Raw genomic sequence first — 25,039 nt, 5'->3', positions numbered from 1 at the left:
ACAGTCGAGCGCTGCGTAGGCAGGGCACAGAGGAGAGAAGGGTCTGGGGCAGGCCCTGGCTCGGGGAAGGCTGGGAAGACCGGGCCCGTGTCTTCAAAGGCAGGCCGAGCGCAGAGGGGGGCAGGGGGAGGCGTTCCAGGAAGGGGCAGCCTGAGCCGAAGGACGAGGTGGGAAACAGCATGAGCAGTCACACGGAAACCCGGACACACTCAGTGGGAACGGAATGGGAAGGCCCCACTGGCAAGATTCGGTAGGAGACAACAGTCGACTCATCCAAAACGAGGAGTGCCGAAAACACAAGACAAAACGGGAGACATCTTATAAACCTCACCGAACTCGCACAGGGAACCGTCTACGTTCAGTAAGTTGGCCTAACCTACCGGGGAAAACTGCTGGAGGCAAAGAATTTAGATACAGACACCGCGTTCGTAGGCGAGCGCGGGAAACTGACGCAAGTGTACTGTGCGCTCGCGTGACCGAAAGCACAGAACGACTTCAGCAGTTGTGCATTAGAAAACATCAGGCCAGAAGGGTGACGGGAAAATGCAGACGTCATGGACGAAGAGGCGACGCACCCATCCGCTTACGTATTCACGACCGACGACGGTTAGCTAGCAGAAGAAGAAGAAAAACAGCAAAAGGACACACGTACCTCCTCGTCAGGGGACTCCACGTCTTCCTCTTGTCCCGAGCTTAAGGGCCACGTGTCACCTAGAGGGTGCAGGCACACAGACGTTAGCGACAGCACTGACCACTTTGAACTGTACCCGCACACGTGAAGTCTAACCCCCTTCAACAATCTTTCCGTGAACTAACGGGGCCCAGAAGAACTCAGAGGACTGAAGAATTTTTCGAGGGAAAAACCTGGTCGTGTTTGGGGTACGTGTGAAGACAGCGGCAAAAGGAAAGCAAGCAGTACTGCACGTGGTATCTGGACCTAGGGTCTTGAGGTATTTTAGGTTCGCACGTAGCTTCTTTCTTTCGACGGAGGTCCTGGCGATGGAGCCCAGGAACTCCTGCGTCCGAAGCATGCCATCCATCCACCCACCAGCTACACCCTACCCTGGACCCACAGTAGCTTTTAAGGACAGACGTAAGAAAAACCAACCTCCAGGGATGTTCACCGACTTACCGGACACGTCAGGCTGGTCTGCTGCGAGCGCAGACGTCAATGTCTCGTCCTCGGTTGGCTCCTCCGGAGCACCTTCGTCAGCTACGTTCGCCTCAGGACGGGTGTCTTCCCGTTCGGTTTCTGGCTCGGGCGCCCCTTCCTGTAACAACAAAACGGGAGAATCCAAAAACCCACCTTGAGGAGCCATCCTACTCATGCACTTGGCCACTCAGTCTATCAGTCAGCGAGGCACGAGCTATCTACGGTGTCTATCTAAAGTCACAGGCATTATCCTGGCAAAAGCTGGAATACACACGAAGGACAGATCCTGCCCTGTACTGTTACCAGAGGCAGGGACCCGCGAACACCCATCAGCACAGAAAAGGGACCATCCGGCGGCTCTACAGCCGAAGTGAACGGACAGGCAGGCCACAGAGGAGAGAAGGGTCTGGGGCAGGCCCTGGCTCGGGGAAGGCTGGGAAGACCGGGCCCGTGTCTTCAAGGCAGGCCGAGCGCAGAGGGGGCAGGGGGAGGCGTTCCAGGAAGGGCAGCCTGAGCCGAAGGACGAGGTGGGAAACAGCATGAGCAGTCACACGGAAACCCGGGACACACTCAGTGGGAACGGAATGGGAAGGCCCCACTGGCAAGATTCGGTAGGAGACAACAGTCGACTCATCCAAAACGAGGAGTGCCGAAAACACAAGACAAAACGGGAGACATCTTATAAACTCACCGAACTCGCACAGGGAACCGTCTACGTTCAGTAAGTTGGCCTAACCTACCGGGGAAAACTGCTGGAGGCAAAGAATTTAGATACAGACACCGCGTTCCGTAGGCGAGCGCGGGAAACTGACGCAAGTGTACTGTGCGCTCGCGTGACCGAAAGCACAGAACGACTTCAGCAGTTGTGCATTAGAAAACATCAGGCCAGAAGGGTGACGGGAAAATGCAGACGTCAGGACGAAGAGGCGACGCACCCATCCGCTTACGTATTCACGACCGACGACGGTTAGCTAGCAGAAGAAGAAGAAAAACAGCAAAAGGACACACGTACCTCCTCGTCAGGGGACTCCACGTCTTCCTCTTGTCCCGAGCTTAAGGGCCACGTGTCACCTAGAGGGTGCAGGCACACAGACGTTAGCGACAGCACTGACCACTTTGAACTGTACCCGCACACGTGAAGTCTAACCCCCTTCAACAATCTTTCCGTGAACTAACGGGGCCCAGAAGAACTTCAGAGGACTGAAGAATTTTTCGAGGGAAAAACCTGGTCGTGTTTGGGGTACGTGTGAAGACAGCGGGCAAAAGGAAAGCAAGCAGTACTGCACGTGGTATCTGGACCTAGGGTCTTGAGGTATTTTAGGTTCGCACGTAGCTTCTTTCTTTCGACGGAGGTCCTGGCGATGGAGCCCAGGAACTCTGCGTCCGAAGCATGCCATCCATCCCACCCCCCCCCCCCCCCCCCCCACCAGCTACACCCTACCCTGGACCCACAGTAGCTTTTAAGGACAGACGTAAGAAAAACCAACCTCCAGGGATGTTCACCGACTTACCGGACACGTCAGGCTGGTCTGCTGCGAGCGCAGACGTCAATGTCTCGTCCTCGGTTGGCTCCTCCGGAGCACCTTCGTCAGCTACGTTCGCCTCAGGACGGGTGTCTTCCCGTTCGGTTTCTGGCTCGGGCGCCCCTTCCTGTAACAACAAAACGGGAGAATCCAAAAACCCACCTTGAGGAGCCATCCTACTCATGCACTTGGCCACTCAGTCTATCAGTCAGCGAGGCACGAGCTATCTACGGTGTCTATCTAAAGTCACAGGCATTATCCTGGCAAAAGCTGGGAATACACACGAAGGACAGATCCTGCCCTGTACTGTTACCAGAGGCAGGGACCCGCGAACACCCATCAGCACAGAAAAGGACCATCCGGCGGCTCTACAGCCGAAGTGAACGGACAGGCAGGCCACAGAGGAGAGAAGGGTCTGGGGCAGGCCCTGGCTCGGGGAAGGCTGGGAAGACCGGGCCCGTGTCTTCAAAGGCAGGCCGAGCGCAGAGGGGGCAGGGGGAGGCGTTCCAGGAAGGGCAGCCTGAGCCGAAGGACGAGGTGGGAAACAGCATGAGCAGTCACACGGAAACCCGGGACACACTCAGTGGGAACGGAATGGGAAGGCCCCACTGGCAAGATTCGGTAGGAGACAACAGTCGACTCATCCAAAACGAGGAGTGCCGAAAACACAAGACAAAACGGGAGACATCTTATAAACCTCACCGAACTCGCACAGGGAACCGTCTACGTTCAGTAAGTTGGCCTAACCTACCGGGGAAAACTGCTGGAGGCAAAGAATTTAGATACAGACACCGCGTTCCGTAGGCGAGCGCGGGAAACTGACGCAAGTGTACTGTGCGCTCGCGTGACCGAAAGCACAGAACGACTTCAGCAGTTGTGCATTAGAAAACATCAGGCCAGAAGGGTGACGGGAAAATGCAGACGTCAGGACGAAGAGGCGACGCACCCATCCGCTTACGTATTCACGACCGACGACGGTTAGCTAGCAGAAGAAGAAGAAAAACAGCAAAAGGACACACGTACCTCCTCGTCAGGGGACTCCACGTCTTCCTCTTGTCCCGAGCTTAAGGGCCACGTGTCACCTAGAGGGTGCAGGCACACAGACGTTAGCGACAGCACTGACCACTTTGAACTGTACCCGCACACGTGAAGTCTAACCCCCTTCAACAATCTTTCCGTGAACTAACGGGGCCCAGAAGAACTTCAGAGGACTGAAGAATTTTTCGAGGGAAAAACCTGGTCGTGTTTGGGGTACGTGTGAAGACAGCGGGCAAAAGGAAAGCAAGCAGTACTGCACGTGGTATCTGGACCTAGGGTCTTGAGGTATTTTAGGTTCGCACGTAGCTTCTTTCTTTCGACGGAGGTCCTGGCGATGGAGCCCAGGAACTCCTGCGTCCGAAGCATGCCATCCATCCACCCACCAGCTACACCCTACCCTGGACCCACAGTAGCTTTTAAGGACAGACGTAAGAAAAACCAACCTCCAGGGATGTTCACCGACTTACCGGACACGTCAGGCTGGTCTGCTGCGAGCGCAGACGTCAATGTCTCGTCCTCGGTTGGCTCCTCCGGAGCACCTTCGTCAGCTACGTTCGCCTCAGGACGGGTGTCTTCCCGTTCGGTTTCTGGCTCGGGCGCCCCTTCCTGTAACAACAAAACGGGAGAATCCAAAAACCCACCTTGAGGAGCCATCCTACTCATGCACTTGGCCACTCAGTCTATCAGTCAGCGAGGCACGAGCTATCTACGGTGTCTATCTAAAGTCACAGGCATTATCCTGGCAAAAGCTGGGAATACACACGAAGGACAGATCCTGCCCTGTACTGTTACCAGAGGCAGGGACCCGCGAACACCCATCAGCACAGAAAAGGACCATCCGGCGGCTCTACAGCCGAAGTGAACGGACAGGCAGGCCACAGAGGAGAGAAGGGTCTGGGGCAGGCCCTGGCTCGGGGAAGGCTGGGAAGACCGGGCCCGTGTCTTCAAAGGCAGGCCGAGCGCAGAGGGGGCAGGGGGAGGCGTTCCAGGAAGGGCAGCCTGAGCCGAAGGACGAGGTGGGAAACAGCATGAGCAGTCACACGGAAACCCGGGACACACTCAGTGGGAACGGAATGGGAAGGCCCCACTGGCAAGATTCGGTAGGAGACAACAGTCGACTCATCCAAAACGAGGAGTGCCGAAAACACAAGACAAAACGGGAGACATCTTATAAACCTCACCGAACTCGCACAGGGAACCGTCTACGTTCAGTAAGTTGGCCTAACCTACCGGGGAAAACTGCTGGAGGCAAAGAATTTAGATACAGACACCGCGTTCCGTAGGCGAGCGCGGGAAACTGACGCAAGTGTACTGTGCGCTCGCGTGACCGAAAGCACAGAACGACTTCAGCAGTTGTGCATTAGAAAACATCAGGCCAGAAGGGTGACGGGAAAATGCAGACGTCAGGACGAAGAGGCGACGCACCCATCCGCTTACGTATTCACGACCGACGACGGTTAGCTAGCAGAAGAAGAAGAAAAACAGCAAAAGGACACACGTACCTCCTCGTCAGGGGACTCCACGTCTTCCTCTTGTCCCGAGCTTAAGGGCCACGTGTCACCTAGAGGGTGCAGGCACACAGACGTTAGCGACAGCACTGACCACTTTGAACTGTACCCGCACACGTGAAGTCTAACCCCCTTCAACAATCTTTCCGTGAACTAACGGGGCCCAGAAGAACTTCAGAGGACTGAAGAATTTTTCGAGGGAAAAACCTGGTCGTGTTTGGGGTACGTGTGAAGACAGCGGGCAAAAGGAAAGCAAGCAGTACTGCACGTGGTATCTGGACCTAGGGTCTTGAGGTATTTTAGGTTCGCACGTAGCTTCTTTCTTTCGACGGAGGTCCTGGCGATGGAGCCCAGGAACTCCTGCGTCCGAAGCATGCCATCCATCCACCCACCAGCTACACCCTACCCTGGACCCACAGTAGCTTTTAAGGACAGACGTAAGAAAAACCAACCTCCAGGGATGTTCACCGACTTACCGGACACGTCAGGCTGGTCTGCTGCGAGCGCAGACGTCAATGTCTCGTCCTCGGTTGGCTCCTCCGGAGCACCTTCGTCAGCTACGTTCGCCTCAGGACGGGTGTCTTCCCGTTCGGTTTCTGGCTCGGGCGCCCCTTCCTGTAACAACAAAACGGGAGAATCCAAAAACCCACCTTGAGGAGCCATCCTACTCATGCACTTGGCCACTCAGTCTATCAGTCAGCGAGGCACGAGCTATCTACGGTGTCTATCTAAAGTCACAGGCATTATCCTGGCAAAAGCTGGGAATACACACGAAGGACAGATCCTGCCCTGTACTGTTACCAGAGGCAGGGACCCGCGAACACCCATCAGCACAGAAAAGGACCATCCGGCGGCTCTACAGCCGAAGTGAACGGACAGGCAGGCCACAGAGGAGAGAAGGGTCTGGGGCAGGCCCTGGCTCGGGGAAGGCTGGGAAGACCGGGCCCGTGTCTTCAAAGGCAGGCCGAGCGCAGAGGGGGCAGGGGGAGGCGTTCCAGGAAGGGCAGCCTGAGCCGAAGGACGAGGTGGGAAACAGCATGAGCAGTCACACGGAAACCCGGGACACACTCAGTGGGAACGGAATGGGAAGGCCCCACTGGCAAGATTCGGTAGGAGACAACAGTCGACTCATCCAAAACGAGGAGTGCCGAAAACACAAGACAAAACGGGAGACATCTTATAAACCTCACCGAACTCGCACAGGGAACCGTCTACGTTCAGTAAGTTGGCCTAACCTACCGGGGAAAACTGCTGGAGGCAAAGAATTTAGATACAGACACCGCGTTCCGTAGGCGAGCGCGGGAAACTGACGCAAGTGTACTGTGCGCTCGCGTGACCGAAAGCACAGAACGACTTCAGCAGTTGTGCATTAGAAAACATCAGGCCAGAAGGGTGACGGGAAAATGCAGACGTCAGGACGAAGAGGCGACGCACCCATCCGCTTACGTATTCACGACCGACGACGGTTAGCTAGCAGAAGAAGAAGAAAAACAGCAAAAGGACACACGTACCTCCTCGTCAGGGGACTCCACGTCTTCCTCTTGTCCCGAGCTTAAGGGCCACGTGTCACCTAGAGGGTGCAGGCACACAGACGTTAGCGACAGCACTGACCACTTTGAACTGTACCCGCACACGTGAAGTCTAACCCCCTTCAACAATCTTTCCGTGAACTAACGGGGCCCAGAAGAACTTCAGAGGACTGAAGAATTTTTCGAGGGAAAAACCTGGTCGTGTTTGGGGTACGTGTGAAGACAGCGGGCAAAAGGAAAGCAAGCAGTACTGCACGTGGTATCTGGACCTAGGGTCTTGAGGTATTTTAGGTTCGCACGTAGCTTCTTTCTTTCGACGGAGGTCCTGGCGATGGAGCCCAGGAACTCCTGCGTCCGAAGCATGCCATCCATCCACCCACCAGCTACACCCTACCCTGGACCCACAGTAGCTTTTAAGGACAGACGTAAGAAAAACCAACCTCCAGGGATGTTCACCGACTTACCGGACACGTCAGGCTGGTCTGCTGCGAGCGCAGACGTCAATGTCTCGTCCTCGGTTGGCTCCTCCGGAGCACCTTCGTCAGCTACGTTCGCCTCAGGACGGGTGTCTTCCCGTTCGGTTTCTGGCTCGGGCGCCCCTTCCTGTAACAACAAAACGGGAGAATCCAAAAACCCACCTTGAGGAGCCATCCTACTCATGCACTTGGCCACTCAGTCTATCAGTCAGCGAGGCACGAGCTATCTACGGTGTCTATCTAAAGTCACAGGCATTATCCTGGCAAAAGCTGGGAATACACACGAAGGACAGATCCTGCCCTGTACTGTTACCAGAGGCAGGGACCCGCGAACACCCATCAGCACAGAAAAGGACCATCCGGCGGCTCTACAGCCGAAGTGAACGGACAGGCAGGCCACAGAGGAGAGAAGGGTCTGGGGCAGGCCCTGGCTCGGGGAAGGCTGGGAAGACCGGGCCCGTGTCTTCAAAGGCAGGCCGAGCGCAGAGGGGGCAGGGGGAGGCGTTCCAGGAAGGGCAGCCTGAGCCGAAGGACGAGGTGGGAAACAGCATGAGCAGTCACACGGAAACCCGGGACACACTCAGTGGGAACGGAATGGGAAGGCCCCACTGGCAAGATTCGGTAGGAGACAACAGTCGACTCATCCAAAACGAGGAGTGCCGAAAACACAAGACAAAACGGGAGACATCTTATAAACCTCACCGAACTCGCACAGGGAACCGTCTACGTTCAGTAAGTTGGCCTAACCTACCGGGGAAAACTGCTGGAGGCAAAGAATTTAGATACAGACACCGCGTTCCGTAGGCGAGCGCGGGAAACTGACGCAAGTGTACTGTGCGCTCGCGTGACCGAAAGCACAGAACGACTTCAGCAGTTGTGCATTAGAAAACATCAGGCCAGAAGGGTGACGGGAAAATGCAGACGTCAGGACGAAGAGGCGACGCACCCATCCGCTTACGTATTCACGACCGACGACGGTTAGCTAGCAGAAGAAGAAGAAAAACAGCAAAAGGACACACGTACCTCCTCGTCAGGGGACTCCACGTCTTCCTCTTGTCCCGAGCTTAAGGGCCACGTGTCACCTAGAGGGTGCAGGCACACAGACGTTAGCGACAGCACTGACCACTTTGAACTGTACCCGCACACGTGAAGTCTAACCCCCTTCAACAATCTTTCCGTGAACTAACGGGGCCCAGAAGAACTTCAGAGGACTGAAGAATTTTTCGAGGGAAAAACCTGGTCGTGTTTGGGGTACGTGTGAAGACAGCGGGCAAAAGGAAAGCAAGCAGTACTGCACGTGGTATCTGGACCTAGGGTCTTGAGGTATTTTAGGTTCGCACGTAGCTTCTTTCTTTCGACGGAGGTCCTGGCGATGGAGCCCAGGAACTCCTGCGTCCGAAGCATGCCATCCATCCACCCACCAGCTACACCCTACCCTGGACCCACAGTAGCTTTTAAGGACAGACGTAAGAAAAACCAACCTCCAGGGATGTTCACCGACTTACCGGACACGTCAGGCTGGTCTGCTGCGAGCGCAGACGTCAATGTCTCGTCCTCGGTTGGCTCCTCCGGAGCACCTTCGTCAGCTACGTTCGCCTCAGGACGGGTGTCTTCCCGTTCGGTTTCTGGCTCGGGCGCCCCTTCCTGTAACAACAAAACGGGAGAATCCAAAAACCCACCTTGAGGAGCCATCCTACTCATGCACTTGGCCACTCAGTCTATCAGTCAGCGAGGCACGAGCTATCTACGGTGTCTATCTAAAGTCACAGGCATTATCCTGGCAAAAGCTGGGAATACACACGAAGGACAGATCCTGCCCTGTACTGTTACCAGAGGCAGGGACCCGCGAACACCCATCAGCACAGAAAAGGACCATCCGGCGGCTCTACAGCCGAAGTGAACGGACAGGCAGGCCACAGAGGAGAGAAGGGTCTGGGGCAGGCCCTGGCTCGGGGAAGGCTGGGAAGACCGGGCCCGTGTCTTCAAAGGCAGGCCGAGCGCAGAGGGGGCAGGGGGAGGCGTTCCAGGAAGGGCAGCCTGAGCCGAAGGACGAGGTGGGAAACAGCATGAGCAGTCACACGGAAACCCGGGACACACTCAGTGGGAACGGAATGGGAAGGCCCCACTGGCAAGATTCGGTAGGAGACAACAGTCGACTCATCCAAAACGAGGAGTGCCGAAAACACAAGACAAAACGGGAGACATCTTATAAACCTCACCGAACTCGCACAGGGAACCGTCTACGTTCAGTAAGTTGGCCTAACCTACCGGGGAAAACTGCTGGAGGCAAAGAATTTAGATACAGACACCGCGTTCCGTAGGCGAGCGCGGGAAACTGACGCAAGTGTACTGTGCGCTCGCGTGACCGAAAGCACAGAACGACTTCAGCAGTTGTGCATTAGAAAACATCAGGCCAGAAGGGTGACGGGAAAATGCAGACGTCAGGACGAAGAGGCGACGCACCCATCCGCTTACGTATTCACGACCGACGACGGTTAGCTAGCAGAAGAAGAAGAAAAACAGCAAAAGGACACACGTACCTCCTCGTCAGGGGACTCCACGTCTTCCTCTTGTCCCGAGCTTAAGGGCCACGTGTCACCTAGAGGGTGCAGGCACACAGACGTTAGCGACAGCACTGACCACTTTGAACTGTACCCGCACACGTGAAGTCTAACCCCCTTCAACAATCTTTCCGTGAACTAACGGGGCCCAGAAGAACTTCAGAGGACTGAAGAATTTTTCGAGGGAAAAACCTGGTCGTGTTTGGGGTACGTGTGAAGACAGCGGGCAAAAGGAAAGCAAGCAGTACTGCACGTGGTATCTGGACCTAGGGTCTTGAGGTATTTTAGGTTCGCACGTAGCTTCTTTCTTTCGACGGAGGTCCTGGCGATGGAGCCCAGGAACTCCTGCGTCCGAAGCATGCCATCCATCCACCCACCAGCTACACCCTACCCTGGACCCACAGTAGCTTTTAAGGACAGACGTAAGAAAAACCAACCTCCAGGGATGTTCACCGACTTACCGGACACGTCAGGCTGGTCTGCTGCGAGCGCAGACGTCAATGTCTCGTCCTCGGTTGGCTCCTCCGGAGCACCTTCGTCAGCTACGTTCGCCTCAGGACGGGTGTCTTCCCGTTCGGTTTCTGGCTCGGGCGCCCCTTCCTGTAACAACAAAACGGGAGAATCCAAAAACCCACCTTGAGGAGCCATCCTACTCATGCACTTGGCCACTCAGTCTATCAGTCAGCGAGGCACGAGCTATCTACGGTGTCTATCTAAAGTCACAGGCATTATCCTGGCAAAAGCTGGGAATACACACGAAGGACAGATCCTGCCCTGTACTGTTACCAGAGGCAGGGACCCGCGAACACCCATCAGCACAGAAAAGGACCATCCGGCGGCTCTACAGCCGAAGTGAACGGACAGGCAGGCCACAGAGGAGAGAAGGGTCTGGGGCAGGCCCTGGCTCGGGGAAGGCTGGGAAGACCGGGCCCGTGTCTTCAAAGGCAGGCCGAGCGCAGAGGGGGCAGGGGGAGGCGTTCCAGGAAGGGCAGCCTGAGCCGAAGGACGAGGTGGGAAACAGCATGAGCAGTCACACGGAAACCCGGGACACACTCAGTGGGAACGGAATGGGAAGGCCCCACTGGCAAGATTCGGTAGGAGACAACAGTCGACTCATCCAAAACGAGGAGTGCCGAAAACACAAGACAAAACGGGAGACATCTTATAAACCTCACCGAACTCGCACAGGGAACCGTCTACGTTCAGTAAGTTGGCCTAACCTACCGGGGAAAACTGCTGGAGGCAAAGAATTTAGATACAGACACCGCGTTCCGTAGGCGAGCGCGGGAAACTGACGCAAGTGTACTGTGCGCTCGCGTGACCGAAAGCACAGAACGACTTCAGCAGTTGTGCATTAGAAAACATCAGGCCAGAAGGGTGACGGGAAAATGCAGACGTCAGGACGAAGAGGCGACGCACCCATCCGCTTACGTATTCACGACCGACGACGGTTAGCTAGCAGAAGAAGAAGAAAAACAGCAAAAGGACACACGTACCTCCTCGTCAGGGGACTCCACGTCTTCCTCTTGTCCCGAGCTTAAGGGCCACGTGTCACCTAGAGGGTGCAGGCACACAGACGTTAGCGACAGCACTGACCACTTTGAACTGTACCCGCACACGTGAAGTCTAACCCCCTTCAACAATCTTTCCGTGAACTAACGGGGCCCAGAAGAACTTCAGAGGACTGAAGAATTTTTCGAGGGAAAAACCTGGTCGTGTTTGGGGTACGTGTGAAGACAGCGGGCAAAAGGAAAGCAAGCAGTACTGCACGTGGTATCTGGACCTAGGGTCTTGAGGTATTTTAGGTTCGCACGTAGCTTCTTTCTTTCGACGGAGGTCCTGGCGATGGAGCCCAGGAACTCCTGCGTCCGAAGCATGCCATCCATCCACCCACCAGCTACACCCTACCCTGGACCCACAGTAGCTTTTAAGGACAGACGTAAGAAAAACCAACCTCCAGGGATGTTCACCGACTTACCGGACACGTCAGGCTGGTCTGCTGCGAGCGCAGACGTCAATGTCTCGTCCTCGGTTGGCTCCTCCGGAGCACCTTCGTCAGCTACGTTCGCCTCAGGACGGGTGTCTTCCCGTTCGGTTTCTGGCTCGGGCGCCCCTTCCTGTAACAACAAAACGGGAGAATCCAAAAACCCACCTTGAGGAGCCATCCTACTCATGCACTTGGCCACTCAGTCTATCAGTCAGCGAGGCACGAGCTATCTACGGTGTCTATCTAAAGTCACAGGCATTATCCTGGCAAAAGCTGGGAATACACACGAAGGACAGATCCTGCCCTGTACTGTTACCAGAGGCAGGGACCCGCGAACACCCATCAGCACAGAAAAGGACCATCCGGCGGCTCTACAGCCGAAGTGAACGGACAGGCAGGCCACAGAGGAGAGAAGGGTCTGGGGCAGGCCCTGGCTCGGGGAAGGCTGGGAAGACCGGGCCCGTGTCTTCAAAGGCAGGCCGAGCGCAGAGGGGGCAGGGGGAGGCGTTCCAGGAAGGGCAGCCTGAGCCGAAGGACGAGGTGGGAAACAGCATGAGCAGTCACACGGAAACCCGGGACACACTCAGTGGGAACGGAATGGGAAGGCCCCACTGGCAAGATTCGGTAGGAGACAACAGTCGACTCATCCAAAACGAGGAGTGCCGAAAACACAAGACAAAACGGGAGACATCTTATAAACCTCACCGAACTCGCACAGGGAACCGTCTACGTTCAGTAAGTTGGCCTAACCTACCGGGGAAAACTGCTGGAGGCAAAGAATTTAGATACAGACACCGCGTTCCGTAGGCGAGCGCGGGAAACTGACGCAAGTGTACTGTGCGCTCGCGTGACCGAAAGCACAGAACGACTTCAGCAGTTGTGCATTAGAAAACATCAGGCCAGAAGGGTGACGGGAAAATGCAGACGTCAGGACGAAGAGGCGACGCACCCATCCGCTTACGTATTCACGACCGACGACGGTTAGCTAGCAGAAGAAGAAGAAAAACAGCAAAAGGACACACGTACCTCCTCGTCAGGGGACTCCACGTCTTCCTCTTGTCCCGAGCTTAAGGGCCACGTGTCACCTAGAGGGTGCAGGCACACAGACGTTAGCGACAGCACTGACCACTTTGAACTGTACCCGCACACGTGAAGTCTAACCCCCTTCAACAATCTTTCCGTGAACTAACGGGGCCCAGAAGAACTTCAGAGGACTGAAGAATTTTTCGAGGGAAAAACCTGGTCGTGTTTGGGGTACGTGTGAAGACAGCGGGCAAAAGGAAAGCAAGCAGTACTGCACGTGGTATCTGGACCTAGGGTCTTGAGGTATTTTAGGTTCGCACGTAGCTTCTTTCTTTCGACGGAGGTCCTGGCGATGGAGCCCAGGAACTCCTGCGTCCGAAGCATGCCATCCATCCACCCACCAGCTACACCCTACCCTGGACCCACAGTAGCTTTTAAGGACAGACGTAAGAAAAACCAACCTCCAGGGATGTTCACCGACTTACCGGACACGTCAGGCTGGTCTGCTGCGAGCGCAGACGTCAATGTCTCGTCCTCGGTTGGCTCCTCCGGAGCACCTTCGTCAGCTACGTTCGCCTCAGGACGGGTGTCTTCCCGTTCGGTTTCTGGCTCGGGCGCCCCTTCCTGTAACAACAAAACGGGAGAATCCAAAAACCCACCTTGAGGAGCCATCCTACTCATGCACTTGGCCACTCAGTCTATCAGTCAGCGAGGCACGAGCTATCTACGGTGTCTATCTAAAGTCACAGGCATTATCCTGGCAAAAGCTGGGAATACACACGAAGGACAGATCCTGCCCTGTACTGTTACCAGAGGCAGGGACCCGCGAACACCCATCAGCACAGAAAAGGACCATCCGGCGGCTCTACAGCCGAAGTGAACGGACAGGCAGGCCACAGAGGAGAGAAGGGTCTGGGGCAGGCCCTGGCTCGGGGAAGGCTGGGAAGACCGGGCCCGTGTCTTCAAAGGCAGGCCGAGCGCAGAGGGGGCAGGGGGAGGCGTTCCAGGAAGGGCAGCCTGAGCCGAAGGACGAGGTGGGAAACAGCATGAGCAGTCACACGGAAACCCGGGACACACTCAGTGGGAACGGAATGGGAAGGCCCCACTGGCAAGATTCGGTAGGAGACAACAGTCGACTCATCCAAAACGAGGAGTGCCGAAAACACAAGACAAAACGGGAGACATCTTATAAACCTCACCGAACTCGCACAGGGAACCGTCTACGTTCAGTAAGTTGGCCTAACCTACCGGGGAAAACTGCTGGAGGCAAAGAATTTAGATACAGACACCGCGTTCCGTAGGCGAGCGCGGGAAACTGACGCAAGTGTACTGTGCGCTCGCGTGACCGAAAGCACAGAACGACTTCAGCAGTTGTGCATTAGAAAACATCAGGCCAGAAGGGTGACGGGAAAATGCAGACGTCAGGACGAAGAGGCGACGCACCCATCCGCTTACGTATTCACGACCGACGACGGTTAGCTAGCAGAAGAAGAAGAAAAACAGCAAAAGGACACACGTACCTCCTCGTCAGGGGACTCCACGTCTTCCTCTTGTCCCGAGCTTAAGGGCCACGTGTCACCTAGAGGGTGCAGGCACACAGACGTTAGCGACAGCACTGACCACTTTGAACTGTACCCGCACACGTGAAGTCTAACCCCCTTCAACAATCTTTCCGTGAACTAACGGGGCCCAGAAGAACTTCAGAGGACTGAAGAATTTTTCGAGGGAAAAACCTGGTCGTGTTTGGGGTACGTGTGAAGACAGCGGGCAAAAGGAAAGCAAGCAGTACTGCACGTGGTATCTGGACCTAGGGTCTTGAGGTATTTTAGGTTCGCACGTAGCTTCTTTCTTTCGACGGAGGTCCTGGCGATGGAGCCCAGGAACTCCTGCGTCCGAAGCATGCCATCCATCCACCCACCAGCTACACCCTACCCTGGACCCACAGTAGCTTTTAAGGACAGACGTAAGAAAAACCAACCTCCAGGGATGTTCACCGACTTACCGGACACGTCAGGCTGGTCTGCTGCGAGCGCAGACGTCAATGTCTCGTCCTCGGTTGGCTCCTCCGGAGCACCTTCGTCAGCTACGTTCGCCTCAGGACGGGTGTCTTCCCGTTCGGTTTCTGGCTCGGGCGCCCCTTCCTGTAACAACAAAACGGGAGAATCCAAAAACCCACCTTGAGGAGCCATCCTACTCATGCACTTGGCCACTCAGTCTATCAGTCAGCGAGGCACGAGCTATCTACGGTGTCTATCTAAAGTCACAGGCATTATCCTGGCAAAAGCTGGGAATACACACGAAGGACAGATCCTGCCCTGTACTGTTACCAGAGGCAGGGACCCGCGAACACCCATCAGCACAGAAAAGGACCATCCGGCGGCTCTACAGCCGAAGTGAACGGACAGGCAGGCCACAGAGGAGAGAAGGGTCTGGGGCAGGCCCTGGCTCGGGGAAGGCTGGGAAGACCGGGCCCGTGTCTTCAAAGGCAGGCCGAGCGCAGAGGGGGCAGGGGGAGGCGTTCCAGGAAGGGCAGCCTGAGCCGAAGGACGAGGTGGGAAACAGCATGAGCAGTCACACGGAAACCCGGGACACACTCAGTGGGAACGGAATGGGAAGGCCCCACTGGCAAGATTCGGTAGGAGACAACAGTCGACTCATCCAAAACGAGGAGTGCCGAAAACACAAGACAAAACGGGAGACATCTTATAAACCTCACCGAACTCGCACAGGGAACCGTCTACGTTCAGTAAGTTGGCCTAACCTACCGGGGAAAACTGCTGGAGGCAAAGAATTTAGATACAGACACCGCGTTCCGTAGGCGAGCGCGGGAAACTGACGCAAGTGTACTGTGCGCTCGCGTGACCGAAAGCACAGAACGACTTCAGCAGTTGTGCATTAGAAAACATCAGGCCAGAAGGGTGACGGGAAAATGCAGACGTCAGGACGAAGAGGCGACGCACCCATCCGCTTACGTATTCACGACCGACGACGGTTAGCTAGCAGAAGAAGAAGAAAAACAGCAAAAGGACACACGTACCTCCTCGTCAGGGGACTCCACGTCTTCCTCTTGTCCCGAGCTTAAGGGCCACGTGTCACCTAGAGGGTGCAGGCACACAGACGTTAGCGACAGCACTGACCACTTTGAACTGTACCCGCACACGTGAAGTCTAACCCCCTTCAACAATCTTTCCGTGAACTAACGGGGCCCAGAAGAACTTCAGAGGACTGAAGAATTTTTCGAGGGAAAAACCTGGTCGTGTTTGGGGTACGTGTGAAGACAGCGGGCAAAAGGAAAGCAAGCAGTACTGCACGTGGTATCTGGACCTAGGGTCTTGAGGTATTTTAGGTTCGCACGTAGCTTCTTTCTTTCGACGGAGGTCCTGGCGATGGAGCCCAGGAACTCCTGCGTCCGAAGCATGCCATCCATCCACCCACCAGCTACACCCTACCCTGGACCCACAGTAGCTTTTAAGGACAGACGTAAGAAAAACCAACCTCCAGGGATGTTCACCGACTTACCGGACACGTCAGGCTGGTCTGCTGCGAGCGCAGACGTCAATGTCTCGTCCTCGGTTGGCTCCTCCGGAGCACCTTCGTCAGCTACGTTCGCCTCAGGACGGGTGTCTTCCCGTTCGGTTTCTGGCTCGGGCGCCCCTTCCTGTAACAACAAAACGGGAGAATCCAAAAACCCACCTTGAGGAGCCATCCTACTCATGCACTTGGCCACTCAGTCTATCAGTCAGCGAGGCACGAGCTATCTACGGTGTCTATCTAAAGTCACAGGCATTATCCTGGCAAAAGCTGGGAATACACACGAAGGACAGATCCTGCCCTGTACTGTTACCAGAGGCAGGGACCCGCGAACACCCATCAGCACAGAAAAGGACCATCCGGCGGCTCTACAGCCGAAGTGAACGGACAGGCAGGCCACAGAGGAGAGAAGGGTCTGGGGCAGGCCCTGGCTCGGGGAAGGCTGGGAAGACCGGGCCCGTGTCTTCAAAGGCAGGCCGAGCGCAGAGGGGGCAGGGGGAGGCGTTCCAGGAAGGGCAGCCTGAGCCGAAGGACGAGGTGGGAAACAGCATGAGCAGTCACACGGAAACCCGGGACACACTCAGTGGGAACGGAATGGGAAGGCCCCACTGGCAAGATTCGGTAGGAGACAACAGTCGACTCATCCAAAACGAGGAGTGCCGAAAACACAAGACAAAACGGGAGACATCTTATAAACCTCACCGAACTCGCACAGGGAACCGTCTACGTTCAGTAAGTTGGCCTAACCTACCGGGGAAAACTGCTGGAGGCAAAGAATTTAGATACAGACACCGCGTTCCGTAGGCGAGCGCGGGAAACTGACGCAAGTGTACTGTGCGCTCGCGTGACCGAAAGCACAGAACGACTTCAGCAGTTGTGCATTAGAAAACATCAGGCCAGAAGGGTGACGGGAAAATGCAGACGTCAGGACGAAGAGGCGACGCACCCATCCGCTTACGTATTCACGACCGACGACGGTTAGCTAGCAGAAGAAGAAGAAAAACAGCAAAAGGACACACGTACCTCCTCGTCAGGGGACTCCACGTCTTCCTCTTGTCCCGAGCTTAAGGGCCACGTGTCACCTAGAGGGTGCAGGCACACAGACGTTAGCGACAGCACTGACCACTTTGAACTGTACCCGCACACGTGAAGTCTAACCCCCTTCAACAATCTTTCCGTGAACTAACGGGGCCCAGAAGAACTTCAGAGGACTGAAGAATTTTTCGAGGGAAAAACCTGGTCGTGTTTGGGGTACGTGTGAAGACAGCGGGCAAAAGGAAAGCAAGCAGTACTGCACGTGGTATCTGGACCTAGGGTCTTGAGGTATTTTAGGTTCGCACGTAGCTTCTTTCTTTCGACGGAGGTCCTGGCGATGGAGCCCAGGAACTCCTGCGTCCGAAGCATGCCATCCATCCACCCACCAGCTACACCCTACCCTGGACCCACAGTAGCTTTTAAGGACAGACGTAAGAAAAACCAACCTCCAGGGATGTTCACCGACTTACCGGACACGTCAGGCTGGTCTGCTGCGAGCGCAGACGTCAATGTCTCGTCCTCGGTTGGCTCCTCCGGAGCACCTTCGTCAGCTACGTTCGCCTCAGGACGGGTGTCTTCCCGTTCGGTTTCTGGCTCGGGCGCCCCTTCCTGTAACAACAAAACGGGAGAATCCAAAAACCCACCTTGAGGAGCCATCCTACTCATGCACTTGGCCACTCAGTCTATCAGTCAGCGAGGCACGAGCTATCTACGGTGTCTATCTAAAGTCACAGGCATTATCCTGGCAAAAGCTGGGAATACACACGAAGGACAGATCCTGCCCTGTACTGTTACCAGAGGCAGGGACCCGCGAACACCCATCAGCACAGAAAAGGACCATCCGGCGGCTCTACAGCCGAAGTGAACGGACAGGCAGGCCACAGAGGAGAGAAGGGTCTGGGGCAGGCCCTGGCTCGGGGAAGGCTGGGAAGACCGGGCCCGTGTCTTCAAAGGCAGGCCGAGCGCAGAGGGGGCAGGGGGAGGCGTTCCAGGAAGGGCAGCCTGAGCCGAAGGACGAGGTGGGAAACAGCATGAGCAGTCACACGGAAACCCGGGACACACTCAGTGGGAACGGAATGGGAAGGCCCCACTGGCAAGATTCGGTAGGAGACAACAGTCGACTCATCCAAAACGAGGAGTGCCGAAAACACAAGACAAAACGGGAGACATCTTATAAACCTCACCGAACTCGCACAGGGAACCGTCTACGTTCAGTAAGTTGGCCTAACCTACCGGGGAAAACTGCTGGAGGCAAAGAATTTAGATACAGACACCGCGTTCCGTAGGCGAGCGCGGGAAACTGACGCAAGTGTACTGTGCGCTCGCGTGACCGAAAGCACAGAACGACTTCAGCAGTTGTGCATTAGAAAACATCAGGCCAGAAGGGTGACGGGAAAATGCAGACGTCAGGACGAAGAGGCGACGCACCCATCCGCTTACGTATTCACGACCGACGACGGTTAGCTAGCAGAAGAAGAAGAAAAACAGCAAAAGGACACACGTACCTCCTCGTCAGGGGACTCCACGTCTTCCTCTTGTCCCGAGCTTAAGGGCCACGTGTCACCTAGAGGGTGCAGGCACACAGACGTTAGCGACAGCACTGACCACTTTGAACTGTACCCGCACACGTGAAGTCTAACCCCCTTCAACAATCTTTCCGTGAACTAACGGGGCCCAGAAGAACTTCAGAGGACTGAAGAATTTTTCGAGGGAAAAACCTGGTCGTGTTTGGGGTACGTGTGAAGACAGCGGGCAAAAGGAAAGCAAGCAGTACTGCACGTGGTATCTGGACCTAGGGTCTTGAGGTATTTTAGGTTCGCACGTAGCTTCTTTCTTTCGACGGAGGTCCTGGCGATGGAGCCCAGGAACTCCTGCGTCCGAAGCATGCCATCCATCCACCCACCAGCTACACCCTACCCTGGACCCACAGTAGCTTTTAAGGACAGACGTAAGAAAAACCAACCTCCAGGGATGTTCACCGACTTACCGGACACGTCAGGCTGGTCTGCTGCGAGCGCAGACGTCAATGTCTCGTCCTCGGTTGGCTCCTCCGGAGCACCTTCGTCAGCTACGTTCGCCTCAGGACGGGTGTCTTCCCGTTCGGTTTCTGGCTCGGGCGCCCCTTCCTGTAACAACAAAACGGGAGAATCCAAAAACCCACCTTGAGGAGCCATCCTACTCATGCACTTGGCCACTCAGTCTATCAGTCAGCGAGGCACGAGCTATCTACGGTGTCTATCTAAAGTCACAGGCATTATCCTGGCAAAAGCTGGGAATACACACGAAGGACAGATCCTGCCCTGTACTGTTACCAGAGGCAGGGACCCGCGAACACCCATCAGCACAGAAAAGGACCATCCGGCGGCTCTACAGCCGAAGTGAACGGACAGGCAGGCCACAGAGGAGAGAAGGGTCTGGGGCAGGCCCTGGCTCGGGGAAGGCTGGGAAGACCGGGCCCGTGTCTTCAAAGGCAGGCCGAGCGCAGAGGGGGCAGGGGGAGGCGTTCCAGGAAGGGCAGCCTGAGCCGAAGGACGAGGTGGGAAACAGCATGAGCAGTCACACGGAAACCCGGGACACACTCAGTGGGAACGGAATGGGAAGGCCCCACTGGCAAGATTCGGTAGGAGACAACAGTCGACTCATCCAAAACGAGGAGTGCCGAAAACACAAGACAAAACGGGAGACATCTTATAAACCTCACCGAACTCGCACAGGGAACCGTCTACGTTCAGTAAGTTGGCCTAACCTACCGGGGAAAACTGCTGGAGGCAAAGAATTTAGATACAGACACCGCGTTCCGTAGGCGAGCGCGGGAAACTGACGCAAGTGTACTGTGCGCTCGCGTGACCGAAAGCAAAGTGCGACTTAGCCTTGGATTAGAAAACAGCAGTCAAGAACTGTGTCGGGAAAACGCAAACATTGGGACACAGGTGCGACGCATCCATCCGCTTATGTACTAGCGACCCTCTATTGCTAGGTGCTACAAGAAGACGAAAAACAAGAAAACGAGATGGTACCTCCTTGCCAGGGGTGTGTGCATCTTCCTTCGGTCCAGAGGGGAAAGTTGATGCTTCACCTAGAGGGGGCAGTCACACAGATTATTAATGACAACACTGATCGCTTTGAACTGTACACACACTCATGTGAAGTCTAACTCCATTCAAGAACCTTTCTGTAAACTAACGTGGCCCAAAATAATTTCACAGGGAAGCACTTTCTTTATGAAAACCCTGGTCGTTTCTTGGCTATGTATTATGGTAGTTAGGAAATGGAAAAGAAATAGTAATGGATATGTTATCTGGAGCTACAGACTTCAGATATACTACATTAGCTTTTGAATTTTTGTGTTTAATGGAGATACTGGGGATTGAACCCAGAACTCCTGTATCTGAAGCATGCGATCCATCTACCACTCAGCTGTACCCTTCCCTCGCCCAGACCATCTCATAAGCACAGATGTGAAAAAAATGAAACTCCATAGATCTTATAATTTAACAGCCATGTCAGGTGTGTCTGTTCCATCCACAGAGGTCCATTTCTTCTCATCTGTTGGCTCTTCTGGAGCACCTTCATCACCTGCATCTGTGTCCATACCAGTTTCCTCTTTGTGAATTTCTGGGTGTGTTACCCCTTCCTGTAAAAACAAAATAGAAAACCCCACCTTCAGAAGCCATCATACTCATGCACTTCGCCATTCAGTCTCTCAGTCAGTGAGATAGAAAACTTTTACTGTATCTATGAAATAATAAGGATTATCCTGGGAGAACCTGGTAATGTAAAAGATTTTTCTCTCTGTTGTACAAGAGGCAGGGATATGTGAAAAGCAACAGCACAGAAAACGATCATTCAGCAGCTCTACAACTGAAGTCAATGGACAGTCAGGGGACAAAGGAGAGAAGAGTGTGGTGCATGACATGGCTCAGGGAATGCGGGGAGGCCGGGGCTGCGCCTTAGAAGAGAGGTCCAGTCCATAGGGTGAAGGGACGGGTATTCCAGGAGGGGCAGATTGAGCAAAAGGCGAGTTGTCAGAGATTATACCATATCAAATGGGAAACTAGAGCAGACTTAGTTGGAACAGAATGGAAAGATCTCATTTCCAAGATTGAATAGGAGACATCATTTGATCAGTCGAAAATGAGAATTGCAAAAAACAAACGCAGAACATAAAAAAGAGAAGGATCTTCAATATACAGCTAGCTTGCACTTGGAACTATCTATATTAAGTATTTTGTACTTTGTAACAGAAAAGTATGTGAAGCACAGAATTTAGATACAGACACTGCTTTCAGTAGATGAGCGTGGAAAATTAACACAAGTGTACTATGCACTCGCATGACTGAAATCACAGAATGACTGCATTAACTGTAGATTAGAAAATATGTGAATTGTGATGGGAAAATGTAAATGTCAGAACACAAAGTCAAAACATCCATCCGCTTATGTTTTAATGAACCTTGATGGTTACGTATTAAAAGAAGAAGAAAAATAACAAAAGGAGATAGTACCTCCGTATCAGGAGACTGTGCATCTTTGTTTTCTGCTGAGTAGACAGCTGTTTCACCTAGAAAATGTAGTCACACGTATATTAATGACAACACTGACCACTGTCTATAATACACACACACATATAGGTCTATGTCCATTCAACAAGATTTCCATACAATAATGTTGCACAAAAGAATTTCAGAGGATTAAAGCATTTTCTTGTAGAAAAACCTGGTTGAGGTTCAGATACGTATGAAGACAGCTGGCAAAAGGAAAGCAAACAGTAATGGGTGTGGTAAATGGATCTACAGTCTTCAGATATTTTAGACTAGCCTTTCTTTTTCCTTTTTATTCTATGCAGGTACTCTGGATTGAACCCAGGATCTCCTGCATCCGAAGCATACGATCCATCTACCAATCAGCTATTCCTTCCCTTGCCCTATAGTGGCTTTTAAGCACAGAGAGAAGAAAAATGAAACTCCACAGATTTCACTAATTTACTGGCCATGTCAGTGTTGTCTTTTCCATCCACAAAGGTCAACTTCTTCTCATCTGTTGGCTCCTCTGGAGCTCCTTCATCGCTTGCATTCGTCTCAGTACCGTTTTCTTGTTTCTCTATTTCTGGCTTGGTCATCCCTTCCTATGCTTTAGGTCATGACCAGAGAGTCCTAATACTCAAATCTAATCTTCTTGCTCTTGTGCTCAAAATTCCCCATGGAATCCCTGCAGCACATATTGCTGATTTCCAACCTGACAGCCGTTCTTTTTCTTCCTTCTTGTTGCACAATTGCAACTTTACTTTGATATCATTTTATCCCAATATACAAAGAAGGTAACCTCCCCCCAGCTCCCAAAAGAGAATTGACTATTCTAAGATAATCAGTGGAACTACCTTTCCTTCACCAGAGGCTCACTTAGGAATGAGTATGTGGTATAACCCAGCCAGTAAAATGTTCGGGGAAGTCTACTGTAAGCATCTTACTTGTTCTTCGTTATTTGTAGAAAAACAGGTAGACAAAAGCAGTCCTTGCAGCCTTTGGATATTGCTATGTGAGAATATGATGCTGGGAGTGGCTGCTAACCAGCAGACAAGGAAAGGAGACGTCAAACACCGGCAGCCTCACAGCTGAAGGAGGGACATCTGGGATGCTGATGGCATCATGAATCATCTACACAATCCTACTTTTTGTTTTAGCCACTGCCCCTCATGTCTATTATTCTTTACAGCAAGCAGCATTCAGATACATTTCCCAGGGTCTACAGGAGACCTACTCTTCTCTGTAGAACTAGAAGGGCTTTCCGGAGCGTGCCTGAGCTGAGTATTCACCTCGTTCCCAACCAGGCCCATGGCATCTTTTTTGGACCAACAACATGAAACTCATGAATCCCCTTGAGTCCCCTGGCACATCTTTGCCTCTGCACTGCTGTTCCTTTGGCCAAATGTCATCTTGAAAGATGTTCCTCCTACCAAACACTGTCCTTCTGTCTGCTTCCCTGGCAAACTTCTACTTGCCCTGCATGCTTCCCTCCAATCCTGCCCACTTTTTCAAAAGGCATTTCCTCACCATGATCTTAATTAAAGTATTGGGCACATATGAAATACCAACAAAAGATACAGAAAGACACTTATGAAGCCCTAGTGGCCCTGGGACACAGGGAGCAGAGTCACCGAGGGACTCACAAACATGACAATAAGTGACATGCTCCTGGGGGGCGGGGCTGCGTGCTAAATGTCTGCATTTTGTTAACGTCAGGTTCGTGCTTAGCACCTATGTGACACTTGACAGCCATTTACATGGGGAAAAGTGACTTAAAAAGTGATAATAATTACCAGATAAATGAGAATGCTTCCTTTCAAAATTCTATTTAAAAAAACACAGAAAACAACCAGGGACAACTCTACTGTATTATGATTCCCTTAAGGACAAGAACTATCAGTTCCATCTTTGTGTCTCCCATAACTGGTAACGCCAACCAGCAGATGCTCTTTGCTTGACAGGGGCCTGCTATGTTACAGGGGCCCTCACACAGCGCAGACTGTGCAAGTGCCAGGGCTCTCATCTAGGCGGCACAGCCGTGTTCATGTTCATGGGAAGCATTTTTGTGCTTTTACTGGAATTTCTTAAGTCCTGTGTTGAGCTATTTGAGTATTTATGATGAAAATCCTTTAACTGATGGCAACAGAGCAGCTTGTTCTAACAAAATTAGTTTCATGACAAGTATCCAAGAATAAGAAGAGGAAGAGGAAGAGGGAGGAGAGAAGGAGGAGAAAGAGAAGAATACATCTGGTTCTCATTAGGTCAGCATATCTCATTCTGTTTGCACTTAGGAGGAATGAAGTTGGTAAGAGACCTGGTTGGTGTAAGGATGGGAAAAACGACCAGTGCTTCTCCACAAGGCATTGCTTGCCGGACTTCTGTACTGTCGCTGGGGACTTTTCAGCAACAATCTCTTACTGGTGTGCTGCGCACTGGCTCAGCTTTGCAGTACTCATGGGTTGCCATGGCGTCAGAGTACCAGGAAGGGATTCTGGCTTCCCACTTTTAAAGACAGTAACTTTTTAAGTGAGATGAGTCACTGTGCAATAACTAACCTTCATTTCCTAAGTGTAACCCATTAGATCCAATTCTATGAGAAGTCCAGTGTGTTATAGTGTGGTTGATAGAGGAAATGTACAACAAACTTAAAGATCTGTTTTCCTTCTTTACACAAAGACAGAACATGGGATTTCAGGGGCTGTGTTTAAATACGTGAATTTCTTTCCAGACAACACTGTCTCAGGGTTTAAATGACCTACAAGTAACTTCCTAAATAATTTGGAATACTAGAGCATTAAGGGAGAAATTAATTGTAAAAACCAAGGTATACATGAAATCCCCACACCGGCTGTTCTGACTGCTCTGTCATGATCAGCACTGCCTCCCTCTCACTTTCTCCATCTATGGCAGGACCACAGACAGTCACTTACAATCAGAAGTCTTGGCCAGGCTGGTAGTCTGAAAAGGCGTTTCACGTCTCCTTTCGTCTTTGTGTTCGCTATGTTAAAAAAAAAAGTAATCGATAAATATTACTCTTGAATGCCAATATGAAAATGACCAAAGATACTAAATTCTTACATTATTTCAGACAATAGCAGAGCTAATATCAAACCTTCAATGGTCCTGTATACCTCAAATTTGTAAGTTCTATA

General features: G+C 53.1%; 1 protein-coding gene across 1 annotated transcript; it reads right to left on the bottom strand.

Moving 5' to 3' along the window:
- Positions 1–577: 577 nt before the first annotated feature.
- Positions 578–22,483, bottom strand: LOC135321458 (uncharacterized). The gene is made up of 28 exons (XM_064486431.1): positions 22,351–22,483; positions 21,870–21,925; positions 19,352–19,490; positions 18,870–18,928; positions 17,835–17,973; positions 17,353–17,411; positions 16,318–16,456; positions 15,836–15,894; positions 14,801–14,939; positions 14,319–14,377; positions 13,284–13,422; positions 12,802–12,860; positions 11,767–11,905; positions 11,285–11,343; positions 10,250–10,388; positions 9,768–9,826; positions 8,733–8,871; positions 8,251–8,309; positions 7,216–7,354; positions 6,734–6,792; positions 5,699–5,837; positions 5,217–5,275; positions 4,182–4,320; positions 3,700–3,758; positions 2,665–2,803; positions 2,166–2,224; positions 1,133–1,271; positions 578–711 (listed from the first exon to the last, which is right to left on the bottom strand). The coding sequence occupies exons 1-28, from the start codon at positions 22,481–22,483 to the stop codon at positions 608–610; spliced, it is 2,808 nt and encodes a 935-aa protein (XP_064342501.1). The 3' UTR covers positions 578–607.
- Between the last annotated feature and the right edge of the window lie 2,556 nt (positions 22,484–25,039).

This window comes from Camelus dromedarius, chromosome 6 (assembly GCF_036321535.1).
Source record: "Camelus dromedarius isolate mCamDro1 chromosome 6, mCamDro1.pat, whole genome shotgun sequence".
NCBI lineage: Eukaryota > Metazoa > Chordata > Mammalia > Artiodactyla > Camelidae > Camelus > Camelus dromedarius.
This window is presented reverse-complemented; position numbering and strand designations above follow the sequence as displayed.

Coding starts and splice junctions, on each gene's coding strand:
- LOC135321458 (XM_064486431.1), bottom strand. CDS start 22,483: ATGACCAAGCCAGAAATAGAGAAACAAGAAAACGGTACTGAGACGAAT. Junction 13,423..14,318: donor TGGAGTCCCCTGACGAGGAG/GTACGTGTGTCC, acceptor TTGTTGTTACAG/GAAGGGGCGCCCGAGCCAGA. Junction 2,804..3,699: donor TGGAGTCCCCTGACGAGGAG/GTACGTGTGTCC, acceptor TTGTTGTTACAG/GAAGGGGCGCCCGAGCCAGA.